This window comes from Lissotriton helveticus, chromosome 4_1 (genome assembly GCF_964261635.1).
Source record: "Lissotriton helveticus chromosome 4_1, aLisHel1.1, whole genome shotgun sequence".
Classification (NCBI taxonomy): Eukaryota; Metazoa; Chordata; class Amphibia; order Caudata; family Salamandridae; genus Lissotriton; species Lissotriton helveticus.
Window position 1 is genome coordinate 553,751,850 of NC_136063.1, and position 23,290 is coordinate 553,775,139.

A 23,290-nucleotide genomic window follows, 5' to 3' on the forward strand; every position below is an offset into this window, starting at 1 on the left:
GACGATTTCAGGCAAGTTAGCGGGTATTTCCTTTTACAGCCAATTGTTGTTGGGGCGCGAGGTTCGGATGGGCTTCCGTTTGAGAAAAATGTTTAAAGGCTTTGGAAGAACCACTTGGCATGCTAAACAGTTGAGAGATCCCATTACTTTTACTTTACTACAAAAACTGTTAGGTGTCCTGCCCGTTTGTTGTTATAATGAATGGGAATTGTTTCGTTTTAAGTTATGTATGGTATGGTTGTTCTTTGGAGCTTTTCGTATATCGGAGTTACTTGGGTTGCGTAATCAGGTGGGGATCCAGTCATCGGATATTCAGGTTCTGGGAAGTGGGATTTTGCAGATTAAGTTGAGGCAGTCAAAGACAGACCAAAAGGGGAGTGGGATGATGGTGAGAGTTGGAAGGAGTGGGGTGGGGGGTTGTTGCCCGGTGGGGGAGTGGGAATCATTTGTTCAGTCTGCAGTGTTTCAAGAAGGAACGATATTTTGCCATAAGAATAAAGTCCAGTTGATTTGTTTCCAATTTTTGGCAGTTTTGAGAAAAACATTGGCATTGGTGGAGGAAAACCCCGAAAAGTTTTGGGAGGCACTCTTTTAGAATAGGTGCGGCTACTGAAGCTGCTAGGTTGGGTTGGGGGAAGGAAGAATTACAGCACATAGGGAGATGGAAATCTAATTGTTGCTATAGATATGTCAGATTGTAATTTAAAAAAAATATATATATAAATAAATCTCTGTGTATAGTATTAATGTTAGTTTTTGTATCACAGGTCGAGTTGCGGATTTCCCTCGAAAAAAAGAGGACTTGGATTGTTGGTCACTCAATAGTAAAATGGGCAGCAATTTTTGCTGAACAGCAGCTTTGTGGGCGAGGTCTAGGTTTGTATAGCAATAACCATGAGGTGATATGGAAAGGTGTAGGGGGGATGAAATGGAAGGAGTTATTTCCTGCGCTATCCAAGCTGGCTGCGGCTTGGGGTATTCCAGATTTATTAATACTGCACTTGGGCGAAAACGATCTGGTGGACTTGTCCGGATTAGCTCTAATTAAACAAATGAAACTGGACTTAGCGGTAATTAAAGACAAGTGGGTGGGTACTCGGGTAGTTTGGACAGAATTTTTGTACAGAAGTCAATGGAAGGGTGCCCGGGTACATGCGGCTGTGGAACGAGCTCGCCGCAAAGTTAATAGAGCTTTAAAAACCTTCTGTACAGCAATGGGCATCACGGTGCTGGCTCATGAGCATTTTAACAGCGAAATGCTGCATTTGTTGAGAAGTGATGGCGTACACCTCTCACAGATGGGTCAGTCATACTACCTCATGGAACTGCGAGATGCATTGGCTAACTTGTGGTGTGTGGATCTGTGGTGCTCACAGAAAGACATCTAAACAAAACAATAAAGAGAAGTGAGCTTTACTCGCATGAGGTCAACTGGCAGATCAAGTGGGCCACTTTGGTTGGGGTGGGGTTTGGGTGGGGCAGGAAAACTCAGAAGGTTTTCCTGGGTGGCGTGTTTTAAGGGATAGGATAATCTAGAGCGGATTCATCCTTTCTCTAGGGGGAGGGGTTGGGAGGGTAGGTGGGGAAGAAAAGGAAAGATGGAAACCATACTGATGGTTATGGAAAACAAGTTATGGATTGTTGCGAAGAATAAAGCATTGGGGAAAAGAAATGTATTCTATGGAAAAGGTTTTGGGGAAAATAATGCAAAGTATTGTTGGGAAAAGTTAATGTTGCGGGGTCTGTCTTTGGCTGTCCTGGTAATAAAGGTGACCTTTTATGCTAATATGCAGAGTTGTGTGAGAGTCCTTATTTGCGCGAAGACGCTCCAAGTGAACTTTACAATAACCATCTTGCACTGCGAGATTAGGAGGAAAAGAAACCCTTTTTGTTTTCTTAATAACCTGATCCTGTCACCAAGAACTCCATATAGAGGCAAGATATACTAGGGTATATGAGCACTTAATAAACCGAATTACTAAAAACACTACCAGGACTGGCGCCAAGGATACCAAGGAAGACACCACAAGGTTTAAGGAAGCCATGTTGCCACTAGTGACAGTGAAAACAATGACGCTCCTCTTAGTACTGCACATGCGATTAGGGAGGTTGGGGACGTAGAGGACATCCAAAGGCAGCTAGCTGGCCTAATTAGTTCTGTTTTCCCAACACAAAATAACCCTTCTGCCCTTGGTATCTATGCCCATTTGAGTATAGCACCATCAAAGCACCACGTTCAGAAGGAAGACAACCCCCGGCTAGGGTACGTTATATTTTTCACTGGGACCGCATGCACTTTCCAATCGGATCCATAGGGAACACAAAAGAGTGCTGTATAAAGCCAAGACATACTTTTAGGCCCTGGGGTCAGAGCATAAGTACCTAAAGGAAAATTGCATGCCTCTTGGAAGAGTCCCTGGAGAAGCAGTAAAACACAATGCCTTTGGGCCCGGAAAGAGATGATAATGGCGTGCAGAGCGACACCCATGTGCAGCTGTTCGAGCACCATGACACACCCATGTGCAGCTGTTCGAGCACCATGACCTGCCCATTTGTGCCTCTCTATCTGCAATCTCAACCTGTAACAAGGAAGTTATCCCTGCTCTTTTGAATTCAGGCTCCGGGGGCTTTGGAGACGGCATTTTTAAAGAAATCAACTGTGGCATGAAGAGATAAAAAAAACACAGGGCAAAACTTAGCTTCTGGTGCTTGACTCCAGGGAACGACCACACCCACTGCCTCACAAAGGTTCTGTAATGAGGAACCAGTGCAATGTCTACACAAACAAAGCACCCGAGCTGACAAATGCATAACAGAATCCAACAAACGGATCAACTTTGAGGTTTGGATGTTGGCTGTGTTAACACCGACAATTGTATTGTCTATTACCATACTAAACAGCAAGTACTGCAACATATTTTCTTTTGCAATTTCCATAACCCTTAATATGCAAAACGTCTTGAAAAACAAAAGTAGCGTTATCATTGGCATCTGTCACAAAATGTTGACCCATCTTGGCCATTGTATTAAAACAAGAAAACAGTTAAGGAAGCTGCAGAGCATTGTTCATATGAATTTTATTTGCCAAATCATTTTTTTAGTAAATAATCATACTAAAAAATTATAGGACTAACTGTGAAACAAAAGTGACGATTTAAATACGTTAGCCACACTGTAGATGCCATGTTAACTGAAAAATAATGTATTAACATTGAAAGGGCTGTTTTTTCACACTGAATAGTTGTTTGCACACATTGTTTTTCTTTTTGTTGCAGATTTATTTTCCTGAAGCCTTCTGGTAGCTAGTGAATAGATATTTGTTTTCAATTAGGCAACTGATAGTGAGTTCTCATCGGGAGGAGAGGAAGGGACCGGAAGGATGATTCATAGGAAGAACTGTCTGGACCTCAAATAATTCACTTTATAGACCAAACTAAAAGTGTTTTAGGATTTACTGTTACGCAGATGATTGCTCCTTACTACTCTTCGTCAAAGAGCAAAAAGGTCAGTACGACCAGTGGCAGGGGTTATTTAATGATTACATCTGAAGATTAGAAAGAGGAATCCCCACTCCCTCAGAGCCAATCACATTTTTTTGTATTTCTTCACAATGAAGATTCCAAGGTGATGGATCGCCACCCTGTAAATATGTTGACGCCCAAAATACAGAATTATACAAAGTCACAAGGACTAGTGATGCTGAAGAAATAGGGTGATTCTTTCATTTTGTTTCAACCTGTGAAATGGAGCCTAATTAAGCATTTTATCCTGCAAAAAGTTTGGGTGAATGCTAGAGAAAAGTGAATCCATCAACCTTCCAAAGCTGAAAGCACAGAACACATAATGGTACATATGTTCAGAAGCCTATCCTTTGCTTTCATGCAAATTGTCCCCTCTATTTAAGCTCTGGAACTGCAAGAACCACCGCTACCTATATAGAAAAGCATGACAACTTCTCATTGCTTCAACACCATCCAAGGTGCATGGACGAGAAGCAGCTAAACAGTCTAACTCATGTTTACTTTACTGGTATCAGCCATTTTTAATGTAACTCAGGAATAGATTCCAGTGCTGTACCTTGGTTGACATACCATGGTGGTTATGATAAGGAAAATAAACACAAAATGTAACATTACATTTTAAAAACAGACATTAAAGAAATCGAGAGCTAATGCTGCACCACGATTCTGCTGAGCTTCCCCAGACAAACACAGCAATTTTTAAATGCATTAATCAAGGAAGCTAAAAATACACAGAAAATGGAGAATACCAAGATTTCGCCCTTCAGCAACACGCGACAAAAACTGGCACAGGCGGACGGCTTTCAGCTGTTGGAATTCTAATTTATGTAATCCTTGAAGAAGAGCTGAAACATAGTAAGTGAGAAAAACAATATCAAAATTGATTCAACAGTGCCACTGTCAGGTTAATCGAGAAATATGTGCGCCCTGATTTAGTGATACTTCGACTATGATATTAAGAAGGCAGAGATTATGACACACAGATTTACCATATGGACGCAGGGTACAGTTCCTTCTATGCAGTTTCTTAGTAGAACATATCTTACCACTCCACAGAAAACTTCTAGTGCCTTGTGCAGAATATGGTGATGTCAGAATACCCGGTTTATCCCAGTGAAAGAGCAAGCGCTGGCAATGTCCAAAGGCCTGATTCATAATTGTAAGTGCTGCTTCAGTCACTGATTAACTGTGCACTCAATAGGTCATCATGCATGCACTTTGTTTCTCATCCTTGCACTCAACATCCATTCATTCACCCACCCAATGATCCATTCTTGTATTTACCCGCGGCCCGTTTGCAATACAACAGACATACAACCTCAGCTAGCATTTCAAAGATAAATTAAAATAATAAAAAGTAGGGGCGCGGTCTAGCAGCGAACCGGGATGGCTGCCTAACTCCACAGCTACGTGATCCACACATTCCCCGAGTCTATCCGCTGCCCTGATCCGTCATCCCCAAGGGGTGTAAAGCACACCGGAGGACCTGCGGAGCAGTCTTCAGCAAATCCCGCTCTCGGACGGAGATTTCGGGATCAGCCGCCCAAGGCCTATACTCCTCCCTGAAGCCGGGACCCACAGTAGTTCTGGGTGCTGCGGCTGAGACAAGGCGGACCCGTTCGATCCTTGTACGTTCCCGGGATCTGGACGGCGGTCTATCAGACCCATTTGCCTGGCCCAGCAGTGAAGGTGGGGACTTGGTGCACACGGCCGGGCCTGGGGAGAGAGGCGCACAGCAACTTGAAGTTTGAACCAGGGATGAGTGTACAGCGCCTGGGCGGGGCGCCACTACCCCATATTATCAGCCCCTTAAACAGCGACGCAAGTCGTGAGGAGCGGCTAGGTACTTTCAGAGTCCAGACCTTGCTGAATGACTCATGCATATTGAACATCGACGCGTGAATTTGGGGGCCCCCCTGAACATTAAAGATACACGATCAGCAGACTGGTATGGTTGGTGTGTTAGCCTCCCTTCTACCTTGAGAGTGCGGATATCCAGACCTTCCGGGGTACTTTAACGGGTCCCTGGCATCAGCGTCCATCATTTTTCTACCCAACCCCTCGGAGCCATCTAATACGCGCTTACCCAACGTCGCCCCCCCCCGCACTCCTTGACTTGCTGGTCTCCCCAAACTGCCTGGGAGGGGAGCGGCCCTTCTCCCTTGTGGCTCCCCCTGTTGCGGTCAGACCAAGACACAATCGGCAACTTGCACAGTGAGGAATGGCTACCATGGAGAGGAATAAGTCCTCAGGCCCAAAACAACGCAGACCAACAAATTTGCCCGATGCACTCTGCCCAAAGACATGATTCAGAGCAGCCAGTCTAGAGGTGCCTCCCTGGGGGCACAAGGGGATGAAGAACATGAACTTTCACTGAAAGACGTCATGGAAGCGATCACAAGTGTGAAAACCTCCCTTGAGGACAAGATGGATACTATCGCTATTGACGTCAATTTGATCAGAGCAGATCTTACCAAATTGAATGAGAAGGTCAAGCAGGACGAAATCGTTACTGCCAGTCTGACGGGAGATGTCACGCAGCTCCAAGGGGAGGTCCTGGACCTACAAAATGTTTGCAAATTCACTGAAATGAAGCTAGATGATTATGAAGGACGCCTTCGGCGCAACAACTTACGCATTTTGGGAGTTCCGGAGAGGGTGGGATGGCAGTCGCCTGTTGAAGACCTGATACTAAAACACCTCCTACCTAAGGGGCTTAGCAAATTCTTGGTCATTGAGCGGGCCCACAGAGTACCGGGGAGGGCGTCAAACCCAGGGCCCCTCCACGGCCGACGCTAGTGAGTGTTGAATTTCCGAGACAGGGATGTTATTCTTCAAAATGTAAGACAGGGGCCCCGCTCCGATAAGAAAATGCAGATATCTCCTTCTTCCCAGACGTTACGCAGAGGGTGCAGAAGCAGAGATGGACTTTCATCGCAGTGAAGAGAGGACTTAGGGAACAAGGCTTGAGGTACTCTATGCTGTTTCCTGCGCGTCTTCGGGTTGAGGCGGAGGGGAGAACTTGGTTCTTCGAACAGCCTGAGGAGGCAACAGACTGGATTGAGAGCTGGAAAACTTGGAGCCCGCAGGATCGTCACCCCGGGAACGACGTGGTACTCCAGCCAACTGAATGAAGGCACGCGGAATAGAGGTGATGCCAGCCCAGGCTTTCCTGTGCCAGAAAGGGACTGCGTCAGGTACTGGGTGATTATGCGGTTCATGATCGGGGAATCACTTCTCAATGACTGTCGTAATCCAAGACTTTGATGTGTGATTTTTCCCTTGGGGTGCTACAGTTTTACTTTGGAAAGGGGTGCTGGAGAACGGCGAGCTGCACCACCCCTCTTTTTTCTCCTTTTAGTTTTTCGCTAGGGCGACAGGCACTCTCCAAGTTTAGAATGGGCAGTTCCACCCCCAGAGTGCAGGGCAGCAGGGTGGGGGGGTTGTTGGGAGGGGGACAATTTGCTGGTTTATTGTTGTATTTGTTACATCGGTACGATATATGGGTTCACCCACAGAAGGGGTACCATATGTGTTAATATGGAGGTTTCCAAGACTTACAAACTGAATGACAAGTACACTGGGGGATAAAAATGTTGTTACAATTCTGAGTTGGAAGGTCAACGGGCTCGGGGACAAAATTAAACTCAGTGTGGTCTTCCAATACATTAAAAGGCATGCACCGGATGTTATCCTGCTCCAAGAGACGCACCTGATTGGAAATTTGTGCAAGGCAATGTATAGAGGGGGTTATAAGATGGTCGCACATGCAGGGTTTACCTCTGGCTCCAGAGGTGTGGGTATCATGGTGAAAAACACGGTCCCACTCGTCATAAGTTCCACATGGGTAGATGATTGGGGTACATATGTTGGTGTTTCCAGGATGTGGGAGGGCCGACCGGTCACCTTTATGTCAGTATACGTCCCCCCGGGCCTGCAGGGCACTACTTTTGCTGATTTAGGTGCTGTCCTTTTCACCATTCCGGATGGCCTTTTATTCCTTGGGGGTGACTTTAATGCCGTGGTCTCGGGCATTTTAGATAGATATCCCCTGCGGGAGGTGGGGCCTGCCGCTTGTTGGCTACCAGACTTTCTTGAAGCTATGGGACTGATTGATGGATGGAGAGCTTATCATCCAGACCAGATACAGTGCACTTTTCATTCTGGGGCGCACCACAGCCTCACCCCCTTAGACTATTGTCTTGTACCAGCAGCCCAAGTGACTTACATAAATGAAATCAACCACTTGGCTAGAGGCAACTCAGATCACTCACCAATATGGGGTTCACATTCTCTTTAACCAGAGCAAAGTAGGCAGACTGGCCCCAATTAACCCTTGGCACCTCCGTAACCCTAAAATCCGTAAGGACCTTATTACAGCCATAGATTAAGATTTCGCCGACATTGTGGGGTCCGTATCCTCCTCCCAGACCCTATGGGAAGCCTTAAAGATTGTTATTCGGGGGCAGGCTTTATCATTGATTTCTGGCTCCAAAAAAGAAAAACAAAAAGACACCCGAGAAGCTCCATTTGCTGAGCATCAAACAGCACGATTACAAGCCTCTAGTCTCTGATAGGGCCAAGACCCTAAGTAGGGAACAAAAAGGTAGGATCTACGACCTGGGTGATAAAGCAGGGAAGCTTATAGCGTGGCTGGACAGGAGGGAATGGGCGAGTAGGCTGGTGCCAGAGCTTAGGGTGGAAGGAGGCACCCCAATCACGGAACCACTGGAAATAGTCGACAGGTTTGCCAGTCATTTCCAGACTGTATACACAACAGTGGCTCCACACACGGAGTTGGATTCTCAAGAATTGCTGCGGGATATTAAGCTCCCCTGCCTCTTCCTTGAAGACCGAGATTATATGGATAGTGCCTTGACAACGGATGAGATAGCGTTAGCAATTCGCTCTTTGAACTCCAGAAAATCTCTGGGCCTAATGGCCTCCCCATTGAACTATACAAACTACGACCGGATAAACTCGCCCTACATTTGAAATCTATGTTTGAAGAGTCCAGAGAGGTAGGGGTATTGTCCAGGGAGCAGAGGAGAGCCACCATTGTCGCTATTCCTAAAGAAGGAAAACCTAAAACAGAATGTGCCTCATATAGGCCAATTTCCCTCCTCAATGCGGAGCCTAAAATACCAGCTAAACTCTTGGCCAATCGTTTGATTAAAGTGATTAGTGGCTTAATACATCCAGATCAATCCGGCTTGATACCATTGAGTGGCCTTACCTTTGGGCGGTTCTGGCAAAGATGGGATTCGGCCCGAAGTACATCCAATGGCTGCGTCTTCTATACGCTGAACCTCTGGCTCAAGTGGTGATAAACAACAAATTGTCGGCTTCATTTCTGCTAGCCGGGGAACCCGTCAGGGTTGCTCGCTGTCCCCTCTTCTTTTCTCCCTGGCCCTGGAACCACTGGCAGCCTGGCTCCATTGGGACCCAATGATACAGGGGTTGAGATGGTCCCCCGGCTGGGAGGGCTGCATCTCCCTCTGTACGGACAACATTTTACATTATTTGGCCTCCCCTAAAAAAAATCTCTTGTAGTAGTTCAGGACATTCTCGCAGTGTTTGGTAGATTCTCTGGATTTTCCGTCAATTGGGGAAAGTCCCTGTTATCTGTTCTAAGGGGCGACCCACCCATCCCTCCTAGAGACTGCCCAATGCAAATCAACACCGCTGGGGTTAAATATTTGGGGGATTTTCATCTCACTTGTACCCTCAGTTCACTATCCCCAAAACCTCCTTCCACCTCTCCGCAAACTAAAAAAAGGATATTGCCGGCTGGAAAATACTCCCTCCCCCCCCCCTCTTTCTTTTGGGCAGAGCCGCCCTATTCAAGATGATGTCCCTTCCAAGGTTCCTTTATGCCCTCCAAAACACCCTTGATCCAGTTCCGGCACACTATTTTAAGGAGATTGAGGGCCTGCGGAGAGAACTGCTCTGGGATGGTAAACCTCTGATTGCCCTGAGTAAATGAACACTAAATTGATATGATGGAGGCATGAGCCTCCCGGATTTAAAAAAATACTATTGGGAGTCCCATCTGGCAGCCGTCAACCATGGCACGTATGGTCGCCCCGATGATCCCGGCTACGCCATGGCTAGATGGCTTCTTCTAGGTGGCAATTACAATAAAGCGTTGTACTCCCGACCTAAACGATTTGCCTTAACTGGCCCAACTAAACACTATGTTCAAATTTGGCATGACGCCAGTAACTCTCTTGGATAGAGACAGAGACTGACATTAGCCACCCCACTTTGGGGTTCTGAACAACTTGGCAATTTGTGGACCACGAAGGGGTTTGACAGGTGGGACCTTATTGGCATTTCATATATTAAGGTTGTTTGGAGGGGTGGAAAGATCAAGGCCTTGGATATGCTTCAGACTGAATATGAACTCGCAGACACAGAACGCTTTCGCTATGCACAGATCCTACACTCCCTCCAGTCCTCTTTGCCTAAAGAAACTGCTCCCCCAGAGGCCTTCCCCCTGGAAGATAGTATTATCGGGACGGTGACCATCCAAGATTCTATCTACTTAATTTATAAAAAAATAATCAACCACATGATAGACCCCCTCCAGATATTAGGGGATAAGTGGGTGAAAGATGGGGTCGAGCTAGATGACGAGGACTGGCAGGTTGCGGTATCCTCTCCCAGAGTTGTGGCTATTCCAGCACGCCTGCGATTGGTACAGCTGAAGATCCTTCATAGGATATACATTACGGAGCCTCGATTAGTACACATGGGGTGGTCTGACACTGGAGAGTGCAAACGGCGGTGTGGCCTCCTGGACACGTTCATACACATTATTTGGAAGTGTGAACACATTAACTCCTTTTGGCTCAGGATACATGACACGATCAATGAGGTGCTGCATGTCTCTCTCTGCCCGGAGGAGAGGCGATGCCTCTTGAATATTTGGGAACACACGGACCTCAACACTCACAAGACACAGTGGGCCACACTAGGGTTCATGCTGGCGAAAATAAATATTGCCCAATTATGGGGGCAAATCACCCAGCCACACTAGAGGCCTGGGAAAGGAACCTTGAATGGTGCATGCTTAGAGAAAAGACAGTGTACTTGGCAAGGGAATGCTCTAAAAAGTGGTCTTGTATATGGGGCCCGTGGAATACCTACCTAGGTGAGATCTGTGCACCACCTCGATGCAATGATCGGGATGACCTACCTTCCCCAGTGACTTTCCTCTCTTATGTAATGATTTTCTGATCCTGTGTATTGTCTTATCTACACCGATGTCTGTTTAATAAAAAGAATTATACAAAAAATAATAAAAGTAGAAAAAATGATACATCTTAAGTTTAAGTTATTTGCAATAAACAAAAACAAAATTCATTATAGCAGAGATGTCGCCTTGCAACTGTATTGTGTATAGTGTATTGTGCTTTCAAGTTTTAAGACAGGTGCCACATTAACAATGGCGATCTTAGGATGGTAAAAAGAATGATTCATTATGCATAATACCATTCCAAGATGGCCAGCCAGTATAGATTGCAGTGGGTTGGCATCTTCAAATTAAAATACATATGCTCTATCACTCTTGCACGGCTGTATGACATTACAATGCATGTCTTTACCACACATGCCTTTTTCCATGCAGTCTTTACCATTCATGGTAAGTATATTTAGGATAAGACCCATACCCATAGAATTTTAATATATTTTTATTTTTTGGGGGGGGGGGGGGAATCCCCTTTTTATTTCATTTCCAACCTTCCTTTGCCGCTACCCACCTCTGAACCCTACATTTACCATAGCTCCCTTTACCACCACCCACCCCATAACCTTAAATGTAATATTGAATTATTGTCTTTTTTGAGAGAACACTCAAGCCTCTCCCCTTTGGTTTTTAAGGTACTCCTAACCCTTCTTTATCACTACCTATTTCTAAACCCTAAAGATGTCATTCCACCCTTCATCACGGTCACTCTTAAATCCTGTAATTACTCCTAGCTCCCTTTATTATTGCCGCCAACCCTAAAATTACCTTTACCTCCCTTTACCACTACCCACCACTGAACCCTAAGTATCCCCCTTTAAAAATTGTTATTTAAAATATATGTACTTATCTGACCTGTACTTATGTGTAGTAAAGGTGTCCGCTTGGTAAAGGCATGTGCTATAAAGGATGTTTCTCTTATTGCACTCATTCACGGTGGCCAACATAATGCTTCTAAACATGCTGGCTATCTTGGAACAGTGGAAGAATGGTGCACTATGGACGATACATTCCAAGATGGAAGCCAGGTTTAGCAGTAGTGGCTGCACTGGATGCAACACATGGCAGATGAAAGGAGAGGAATGCAAGCGGTCCAGTAGATCTTACTGGGGAGCTGCAGAATGTTGCAAAATAAGGGAAAGGGAACCTAGCTTGGATTTGACTCCTAACGTATTATAAAGAGAATTTTATTTTTTGTAACACTTTAAAGGTTGATAATTCTTACATAAATGCTATGCCAATGAAAATTGAGACCAAGCACTGGCAAAGCCAATACACGTGACTAATCAGGGAATGGCTGTCTCTGTATGTGCAGCTCTAACATTTAAAGAAAGAAACCCCCCTAATGAAGAAACTTTCTGTGAATACAGCCCTTTTACACAACAGTGTATTAACAAAGTTGGTCTACACCATCGACAAAGAAAATGATTCCGAAGATTTAGTGCCAGATTTAGATTTCGGCAGATGGGTTACTGCATCACAACGGTGAAAGATAGCCTGACTGTTAAAATATAAATCTCATAATATCTTATATTTTGGCAGACAGAATATCCGTCACCATTGTGATGGAGTAATGTAAATCAGGCCCTAAGATTGCAGTGTAAGTGAGTAATACAAAATGCTTACACAACAAAATACTGCACAGTAGACACTTTTGACAAAGGGACAGTATTTTTGTTGCACCTTTAAAACAACCAAACTTTGTGCATGTCTTTGCTTGCCTAAAGAAAGGATAGCAAATGAAAACCAACACATGCACAAAAACAGTCTGTTTATAGCACTGTGCCTTTAGGACCGGTTAAGCGGTACAAAAGGGGGTGGTGGGAAAGGGGGTGGTGATGGACGGAGCATCGGAACCAATCAGACACTCACACCCAGTCAACAGATCTGGGTTTAATCCATCACGTTCTTTAGCCCACTCTGCCACCCCAGTTCAGTCATGGCCATATGCAAATCAGTCTGACCCTGTGCCTCATGGGAACAGTCCAGCCCAAACAGCCAAGCCATGCCTTCCCTGGACCGGAAACAAGCTTCCTAGGACCGGTTTCTGGCATTACAGCCGTCTTCAGCCAGGCTTGCTTGAATCCAGTGGCAAAGTGAGCAAGGGACTCACGTCCGAGCATACCCTGCCAACTTATGGCGCACAAAGCGGTACAAAAGGGGGTGGTGATGGACGGAGCATCTGAACCAATTAAACACTCCCACCCAGTCAACAGATCTGGATTTAATCCATCACCGTTCTTTAGCCCACTCTGCCACCCCAGTTCAGACATGGCCATATGCAAATCAGTCTGACCCTGTGCCTCATGGGAACAGTCCAGCCCGAACTGCCAAGCCATGCCTTCCCTGGACCGGAATCAAGCTTCCTTGGACTGCCTTTTGTACCGCTTTAGGACCGGTTAAGGCATCCAAAGAGTAGATTTTCTTAACCCTTTGCATGAGCGGCAAATTTTCGTGCTGTGCAGGTTATTAACATATTGGGCAGGATTCGGACAGCCCCGGCTGTCGTGAGCACATGCCCACCGTGACTCATGACGGCTGGGGGCGTCATGAGCATGCAAGGGGTGAAACAAAACCATAAATGAGCAATTAAAATGTCCCCAAAGAAAGGTAGATATAGCAAAGAACAAACCTTGGTTATCAATTACAAGCACCACATCCTGGTGTATCTGTAGTTTAACAAAAGGAGTACATGAATCTGCTTCTCTAAAGCTTAATGGGATAATGTAACTTTCCACAAAATGCCAAGGCCATGAAACACAACTCATCGAAGCAATGGTAGTCAATGTTTCCAATGGAGCTCCCAACATTCCAATGTTCTAATGCCCAATAAGGCCTTGAGCACAGCTCTTTGGAATTTGAGCCCACTGGGTACCAGTGGTGAGCTTGAACATCTGATTCACAAGGTTTTGCTTCCAAAGGTTGAGTGAGGTTTGGGAAGCCTCACTTTGCACCCTTTGCATCCTGCCAGTACATTTCTTGGGCAGGCAAGTGTATATCCTGTTGCAATAGTCAAATAGATGTCATTATCAAACAGGGCTCGATAAATCCGAAAAATGGTACTAGTCCTGCAGGTCTAGTACCTCGGAAAATTCCCTCGACCCAACTGCAACCTAGTTGACCTCCGTCTCTGAAAACAGGAGCAAAAGTTACAAGTTAACAAGATTTAAAGGCATCTTTATTGCTCATTTCATTTGGGAGCAATAAAAATGCCTTTAAATCTTGTTATCTTGTCACTTTTGCTCCGTTTTCAAAGACAGGACAAAAGTTAGTTTGTCTTCCTACTCGCCAGAAATGGCGACTAGGACCTAGGACTAGGACCTGAAAATAGCTTGTCCTCATCAATTCTCCCTCGCAAATGCGAGCGGGCGAGTGCATTTGATGAGCCCTGTCAAGGCTTATATGATCTCTACTTTAAACATGGCTGAAAGAGAGGTAGGGTCTTTCTTAATATTAATAGATGGAATTTGATTTCTTGAACTACTGCATATGTATTTACTGCATACATTTTAAGAAGGATTCGATAGTTGATCAGTACTTGAGCCAGTAGTAGGATGTACATACAGAATAGTCTTATGCTTCCACCCTGATCTGCCCCACCCACAACATTTCTCTCTGAGCCTCACCCTCTTCAACATCTACAGGTTTCTCCTAGCTAGCATTATTTGCTCCAGTGGATTCAACATAATCTACTATGCTGGCAAGCCTAAGCCCATCATCTCCCTATCAGAAGATACCTCCCCCACCCAAGTCAACTTCATCAGATGCATATCCTTGGTATCAGACATTTAACCCCTGTTGAGCGCTTGGTGCGCTCCTTTGACAACTCCAGGGGCTTAATTTCTCATACATATCAAGTCCAACACTCGCAGCGGATTTCCCCACATGTTTATCAGTCACGGTGGCAGTTGGACGCAGGTACCGAAATCACACCCACACAATAGGATCACCTGTGGCCGGATATCCCGAAAGTCTTCCGTAGCATACCTCAGCGGGAAGCCGCGTATAAGGTCATGACACATGATAGTACACTCCCCATAGCCTACACAAAATGTTTCCTACCTCTTCACCTCTCTGCTGTCGCTGTTCAGGAGCCCCAGGAGACTTTCTGCATATCTGGTGGACGTGCCCACTCTTGACCATCTACTGGAAGGAGATTCGTAGCCATATCAGACTGGTACTTGGATATCCGTTGCAGGATAAGCCGACCACGGTCATTTTGGGCCTCCGACCGATGAACCTATGTGACATGACTCGCCAAGACTGGCACTTAAGTCTCCATATGATTGACGCTGCCAAGCAAATCATTGATCTCTATTAGAAAAAGGCCGCAACTCCTTCGATCACTGTCTGGTTCACTCGCCTTGGCACATAATGGCAATGGAGTTGCTCACGGCCCGACTGCAGCTTCGAGACACTAACTTCACCAAACTCTTGCAGCCGTTCGTAGATTACTTTTGCAAGATGGAACATTCCTGCCTCCAGCCCCCGAAGCTCCGGGCTTTACGCCTCTTTGAAGACGCTGTATGCCCCCCCGGATGCCGATACCCTCTGGGGAACCACTAGAGTTACTATCCCCGTCCTCGGTACAGCAGCTCTGCCCTTCACTTGAGCCACACCTGTGACAAGCGCTGACCTTTGATAATACGCAAAAGGAACAATTGATGGACGGAATGCTGGACAATGCAAACATTCACCCCCAGTCACAAGGATCTGGGTTAAATCCATCAATCTTTCGCTCACCACACCACCCCAGTTTGGACCCAGCCATATGCAAAGCATGCTTGAACCTGCTCCTTGTGAGAACACTCCGGACAGATCTGCCAAGCAAGGTCCTCCCTGGACCAGAAACAAACATCCTGGGACCGGTTTCAGGGCATCACCCTTCACCAGCCAGGCTAGCTTGAATCCAGTGGTGTGGTGAGCACGGGACCCACGTCTGGGAATACCCTTCCCACTTAGGGCGACATATGCAAAAGAAACAATTGATGGACGGAATGCTGAACAATGCAAACATTCACCCCGGGCCTAAAAAAACGATGGATTTAGGCCCAGATCTCTGTACTGGGGTGCATGTATGACATTGTTCTGCATTTGGTCCATCAATTGTTCTTTTTGCATTTGTCACACAGAGTGGAAGGGTACGCCCAGACGTGGGTCCAGTGCTCTCCATGTCACTGGAGTCAAGCTATCCTGGCTGATGAGGGCTGAAAGCCCGAAACCAGTTCTAGGATGCTTGTTTCCAGTCCAGGGAGGAACTGGCAGTTCGGGCTGGACTGTTCCCATTGGGCGCAGGGTCAAGACTAATTTGCATATGGCTGGGTCCAAACTGGAATGGCATGGTGAGCAAAAAAACAATGGATTTAGGCCCAGATCCCTGTACTAGGGTGAATGTATGACATTGTTCTGCATTCTGTCCATCAATTGTTCTTTTTGACCCTTGTTAATACAGCACCTCTGCTTTGCTGCCATATTTCTTTCTGTTAGCATTTAGAGGACGCCGACCACCTCCCGCCCTACCTCTCCTCTATCTCTTTGCCCTCTTCTCTTACATCTCTCTCTTTACTTATTTTGGTTTATACGTTGCCTATGTGGGCTATTCTGTTCTTAACCCGAATTGTGATCCCGATGAGCAGCCTTGAAATGTATGGCAATATGCAAGGGGCTGTTCTGTTGGAGCCCGCCTAGAGATATGCTGAACTGGCTGACACTTATAGATATACAAGGTTTGGGGATCACGGTCCAGTAGGTCCTGTCTTGTTCATTTAGCGGTATTCAAGAACACTAAGCTCTGTTAAGTACACAGCATCTTCTATTGCTTAAGCCGAATATGGTGAGTCTGAACACTGTGCGATAGACCCTGTGTTACTGCTGGAGCGTCTTATTGTAATACAAGGGGGGTACGGAAGATAGCATTGTCTGTAACTGCTCATGGGTGATCACTTTAAATGACAATAAAAATATGTTTAACACAATGCTTTCAAACATTGTTTAACCTGCTGCAGGCTCTGTTTTTAGTAAGCCCCATCCCTTGCCCACCCATATCCCTTACCACCAGTTATCACACATCATCCCTCATCCCCAAACAGCTTGGCGGCAGCATGATGGAACTCAGCAGTGAGTGATTTAGGTGAGTTGGGAGATATGTTTTTAAAGGGCAGACACTGCTCTTATTAAATCAGTGAGGTATTGGAATGAGAGCACAAACAGGGTCCCCTTGCTGCCTCATTTTTATTTATCCAGCAGCAGCTAAGACACCAATTTTTTTTGCCCAGGGCACTGTCTGAGCAAGGACTGGCACGGAGTGGGAGCTAAGAGTGTTACAGTTGGAAGGAGAATGGAGCTGTGACTGAATGTACCTGGTGTTTCTTGAACCTAAAGTCCTTACATGAAGAATGTTCTTTTACCCAAGTGATTCCAGACTCTAGTATAAAAACCTTACCCTTGGACTTCAAGACTGCCTCTGCTAGGACTGAGCAGCCTCTTGACCCACCCTCTGCGACTGAGCAGCTGTTTAACTCACCCCTGAGATTGAGCAGCCGATTGAAACGTTCCTCTGCGACTAAGTAGCGACTTGCCACTTTCGGGTACGATTACTCAGTTCTGGCTACAACATTTGTACGGATGCTGTCCCAAACCAATATAGTCATTACACCGAACCGTCTGCACACCCTCAGAAACGAAGTCAAATGCTGCAAGTAGTGGTGAAAATTTGCAGCCCAATGTGGTTGGTTAGCACAGTCAACCGGTTTCTGCCCCTGCTGCTGAACTGTTGCTGTCCCTCTAGTAAATTTGGTGTTGCACGATCCCCCCACCTACCCGATGAACATCACCCTCTTGTCCCTCAATGCGTATTCGTGCAAATGGTGCAACTCCGGTTTAGCATATTTTTGCAGCACATCGAAAAATTATGTTATGTATGTTAGAAGGTGGTTCTGACACTCTGAGCCACCCTGATTTTTTGATTTTTGAGCACCTATTTGTTGAGCTTTTACTGTGGGAGAGCCTCATAAGTTGAGACTCACCCACAGTGAACTCCTGATGAAAGAGACTACATGTGGATTTTACTGGTGTCCCCCTAGCTGGACTAGGCCGCTGCGCAGCAGCTGGAATAAGGGGCACCGGGCTGGCAGACATGTGTAAATGCATGAGCACACGTGTACGGGCTGGCAGGGGAGATTCCTGGCGTGCGCAGCACAAGAGCAGCTACAAAGTGAATGGTGTGGCAGGACTTATGCAGAATTGGGTGGTGACATGGAATAGGGCTTTATACAGTGGGAGGAAACATGCCAGGGAAAGTCAGTGTGTTTTACTGTTTTCACTTCATTATTCTCCTATGTGGATATGGAGCCTATGTGCTAGTTTCACCAACCTGAGGCCTACCAATTCCAGACACGCACTAAAGTCCACTGTAACTTGTGTAAGTAGAAGTATTCTGCAGAGTCCAAAGTCATATTTGTACTACTTTTGGGTCATCCAGAAAGGTCATATTTCTCAGAGTTAGGCCATACCCCGGCCCTGGCTGGGGGCTGACCCCAGCAGGCTGGATTAATGACCTTCCTTCCAAGAGCAGAGGCCTCCTCTCCAAAGAAGAGAAGATGGGTGGAGCTACAGGCTCATCCATCAGTAGCCATCACCGGGTGCCAGGCAGCTGCACAAGGGAGAAGGCTGCGCGGGAAGGGGCTTTCAGACACCATGTGGAAGGAGACCCCTTGACGACGCCATCTTGAACCAACCCAGACGCCTGGGCAGGAGGGAGGGAGCAGGAGAAGTGAAGTGATGTGTCGCTGTTCGATAGGGCAAACAGAGACTTCCCGTCAGCCCCCTTCCCAATTTTAACAAGGATTTAAAATGCAATATGTCTCGCCTTTCATTAAGTTAAAGACATTTGCTTTGCTATACAATACCATTAGCAAAGCAAATGGCTTTAACTTAATCAAAGGCGAGACCTATTGCATTTTCAATGCTTGTTTTTCATGTGGGAGCAGACAAAGCCTCGCTCTCCATGGTGTGCTTCTTGAAGCTCTTTTGGTTGATCACATATTGTATTCCTAGAAAGGGTCAGATAACAAGCGTATATTATCATGTTATATTCAGCTACCACGGAGTTCAGTGCCATGGCATGTCGCCTGGCCCTGTGTGATGTCATTTTTGGCTGGCTGGATAGCCTCCAGTGACATCAGACTCGACCTCGCCTCCAATGACGTCAAACTGGGCCTGCTGTCTCGGCTCCAATGAGGTCAGGCTGGGCCTGGTGCCTGGCCTCCAGTGAGGGCAGAATCAGCCATTGGCATACATCTCTGTACTGCCCGGGTCGGCCTGCGGCCCCTCCAGGTTGTAGCTTCACCTACTATGGTGGCCTGTGGACTCTGCCTCTATGATGCAACAAAACTATGCGGCTTGATACTGGATAACACACAGTTGCTTGTGCGTTGTCCCATATTTAATGCACCTATAACCAGACATGGAGTGTAGAGGCACATTTCACTGAAGCACACATTATTTGATAAGTCCGTAATTCCGACTTGTACGTCTGGTTTCAGACAGCCTGACTTCTTTCATAACTGCCTCAGGGCTCTGTGTCTGGCTGACCTTTCCACCTCGGCCAAGAGTTCTTGTCACTGCGCTTATCTCCCGCCCTCAGGGCACAGACATGAAGCCAGGGCATGGATTATGAAGCGCACTCATCTCCAGGTAAAAGTGCCACGCCCACTGACTGACTCCAGACTGGAATCAGTACTTCTGGTTCCGGATACAAGCGCCTTCAAACATGGGCATCTGCAGAAATGTTTCCAGGGGGCGGCGCTAACCTGGCAAATGAAGGGGCGTGGCTAATGTTAATCAATAGGGGTGGGGCTAAAATGGCAGACAATCAGGATCGGGTAATGCTCAGGCCAAGCTGAGGAAAAAAAGTGGTGAATTCTGCATTTGAAACTGGACAACAATTGGAGCACACATATGAACCCTAATATTACACCCTGGCCCCTTAAAACTCATACATTCCCTACTCCCTGAAATTAGCCCCCTGGCACCACAAAACCCATAACCCATACCCGCCCTGACCCCTAAAAATTGTCCCCCTGGTACCCCAAAACCCATACCCGCCCTGAACCTTAAAATGTCCCCCCCTTGCAACCCAAAACCCATACCCACCCTGAACCCTAAAATTACCCCCTGGTACCACAAAACCCATACCCACCCTGAACCCAAAAATGACCCATGCCCCCCCCAAAATGCATACCCGCCCTGAACCCTAACATTACCCCTGGCACCCCAAAACCCATATCCACCCTGAACCCTAACATTTCCCCTAGCACCCCAAACCCCATACTCGCCCTGAACCCTCAAATTACCCCTGGCACCACAAAACTCATACCCACCTTGAACCCTAAAATTATCCCTGCCACCCCAAAACCCATACCCAACCTAAAATTACCCCACTGGCATGCCAAAAGCTGAACGCTATGGGGCAGATTTACAAGCCCCTGCGTCACTTTTGTGTCACTTTTAACATGGGAAAAGTGTCGCAAAAGTGGCCCAAGGGGCTTGTACATCTACCCCTACAAGCTTACACTACATTCGCATATTCGGAGGGGACTGTCCTCCTTGAGGTTTCCATGCATGTAAGTCTAAAACACTGTAACCTAGATATGCAGCCAGTAGGTAATGCTGGTGATGCTGCAGAATGCATTAAAGTTACTGGAACTTACTTAAAAACTGCTGCCTGCTCTTCTGATACTATTCGGTGGAGTCGGGCTGATCAGCAGCACTGTTTTCCTGGCATCCAGCCCCTCCCGAAGATCTCACTTTCTAGATAGGTGTCGGTCAAATGTCTCCTGGATTCTCCTTGCCTTGGCCTCCTCTGCTTCTTGTCTGTGCCCTTGGATGCAAAAAGAGACAGATCCATGGCCCTGTTCACCATTAATCTGGTGAGCAGCGCCATGGATGTGTATTCCATACAAGTGCACAGACAGCAGGGTGAAAGGGATGGCAGTGCAGGTGACGCTTTTCCTTTGTAAAGTCATTCCTGCCGGCGTCATAGCCCATGGTTTGCTGTGTGTGCACTTGTATGGATACACACCTATACAAGTGCACAGACAGCAAACCCTGGGCTATGATGCCAGCAGAAATTCCTATACAAGAGAAAAGCGTCACCATCCCTTTCCCCTTGCTGTGCACATCTTCCCACTCCCACGCCATGACCAGGCAGCTAGAAGTGGTGATTTGTCATTCTGAGGGGTGTGAATGTTATAAGAATGTGTGTGCCCGGCTGAGACAGCTTCCCGGCACACCACACACACACAGCCGCACCAGAGTACTTCACACAGGTCTTTAAAAGACCATTTACTTGGTAATGAGGCTTGGTTGTGTTTTCACCCCTACTTAGAGCCCCTGCATCTCCACTCTGCACATGGCTTTGGCTGGATGAATTAGCCCCCTCCCTCCCGAAATTTGAGGGAGAGGAGTTGACGTGAGGTTTAAAAGAGGGGTGAACAAGGGATTGAAGACACTGAGTGGTGACCGTGATGAGGCAGGCATTTAATGCAGTTTCCTTTACAAATTATTGTACAAATCTAATTTGACAAACTCTCAGTCAGCAAATGCTGCTGCCTTTCCATGGTGTCTGAAAGTTTTTTTCAGGAAGTTGGGTCGACGAGCTGATCAGGTTCTTTTCTTCCTTCATGTGGTGGTGATGAGTGGGTTGCAGGGTGCCTGCACTTGTCGCCTCTGTCATTGGTAGCCCCCTCCATCTGAACGCCAAGGATCACTGCCCCCCCAACCACCGGCACCTGGAGGGGCCGCTGTGATGCCTAGAGTGACCAACTGGCATGGGTTCAAATTCAGGAGAGTGAGTGTAAAAATTCAGGACAAAGAGTCAAAATTCAGGACAAAAAGTCAAGACAGGAGGTCAAAATTCAGGAAAAAAGGTAAGGTTTAAAGACACATCAGAGAAGGTTGCGCAATAGTATATATGTAAGTAAATAGACAACCACTAAAGTACAAGTGAAAATAAGTTTATATTAGGTTGAGACAATTGTGCACTTCATGGTTTGTCAGTATACGCGCAGCTTTAAGCAAATGTGCAGGTCTTTTTATGGTAACAAAACCGCCCCCACCTTTCCAGCTCCCAGGGAAAACGCCTGATGCCCGTTCTGGCCAGTCTAGCCTTGATACCACCATCCAATGGCGCCCCTCATCTTCACATAGACCCTCTCTCATGTGTATTTAATTTCTTGTATAGTGCTACTCATCCCAATCCATATGTGGGGCAGAGTTTTGGAGTGTATTACAACACATACATATTATATAGAGACAATCACTCATAAATGAGAAAGTCAATATATAGGAAATGTTGCTTAAGATAATGTGTAATCATACTTTCATCCATCATTCAGTCTTTCATGATTCATTCTATCCTTCCATCTGTGTGCCGATCCATGTCCATATTCATCCATTTACAAACCTATCCATCACGTTTCCTTCCATCCATCTGTACACTGATCCATCCACTCTTCCACACATCCATCCATTAACTCATCCATCCAGCCATTCACCTGTTCAGTCATCCATTTACACATCCCCCTTCCTCTTTCAATTACCCTTTCACTTAGCCATCCATCCTCCCATCCACCCACCCGTCCATCTACTCATCCACTCAAGAATCCATCCATTGAACCTATCATTCATCTATCCTTTCTCTCATCCATCCACCCTTTCACTCCTTCACCCATCTATCCATCCTTTTGTCCATCTACCCGCCCTTTCACTCACTCATCCAGCCTTAGATCCACCCTTAGATCCACCCTTTCACTCATCCGTCCATCCATTCACCCTTTCACTTATCAATTCATTAATCCACCCTTTCACTTATCAATTCATCAATCCATCCATCCATCATTTCACTCATCCATCCACCCATTCACTCACCCTTCATCCACCCTTTCACTCATCCATCCATCATTTCACTCATCTATCCAGCCATCCATCCATCCATCCATCCATCCATCCATCCACTCATCCCTTAACTTACTTACTCACTCACTCACCTTTTCACATTAATTATGAGACCCATCAAGGACTCCACCCTCGCTATAGTTCCTAAAGTATGGGGTGGGGTGGGGTGGAGCAGGGTTCACTATGCCCCTGCACATAGGCAATCTGAAAAAGTGGAAGGCATGAGTCATGCATGATGCGCAGGGCCTTGACGTGGGGCGACTGTGACATGGTGTTGTTTCCAGAGCTTTAAGTGGGATGAGAAAACTAGGGGATCTCTTCAAAAGGGTGTTTGATGTAACAAAATGCGTGCCTTAACACATAAGCTAAAATTCTGTGCTTAATATAATGTGCCGCCTGACTGGTATTTTTGTTGGGTTTCGCCTGCCGAAAGGCTGCGCTCTGCGCAGGTTTTCAGCGCAGGTGAAATCCTTTGTTGACTATAAGGAGTTCGGGAACGTCCCCCGGCTCTCATTGGCTAGCTCCATAAATGGAGGCTAGCCATTGAGTGCCGGATCTGTCC

General features: G+C 46.4%; 1 protein-coding gene across 3 annotated transcripts in view; it reads right to left on the reverse strand.

The window, feature by feature from the left end:
* Positions 1–23,290, reverse strand: part of TERF1 (telomeric repeat binding factor 1) — a 372,906-nt gene that overhangs the window by 316,732 nt on the left and 32,884 nt on the right. For all 3 annotated transcript variants that reach the window (XM_078687148.1, XM_078687145.1, XM_078687147.1), the window contains exon 2: positions 4,271–4,366. In XM_078687148.1, the coding sequence (XP_078543274.1) occupies positions 4,271–4,366 (96 nt within the window). The remainder of the gene's footprint in view (positions 1–4,270; positions 4,367–23,290) is intronic.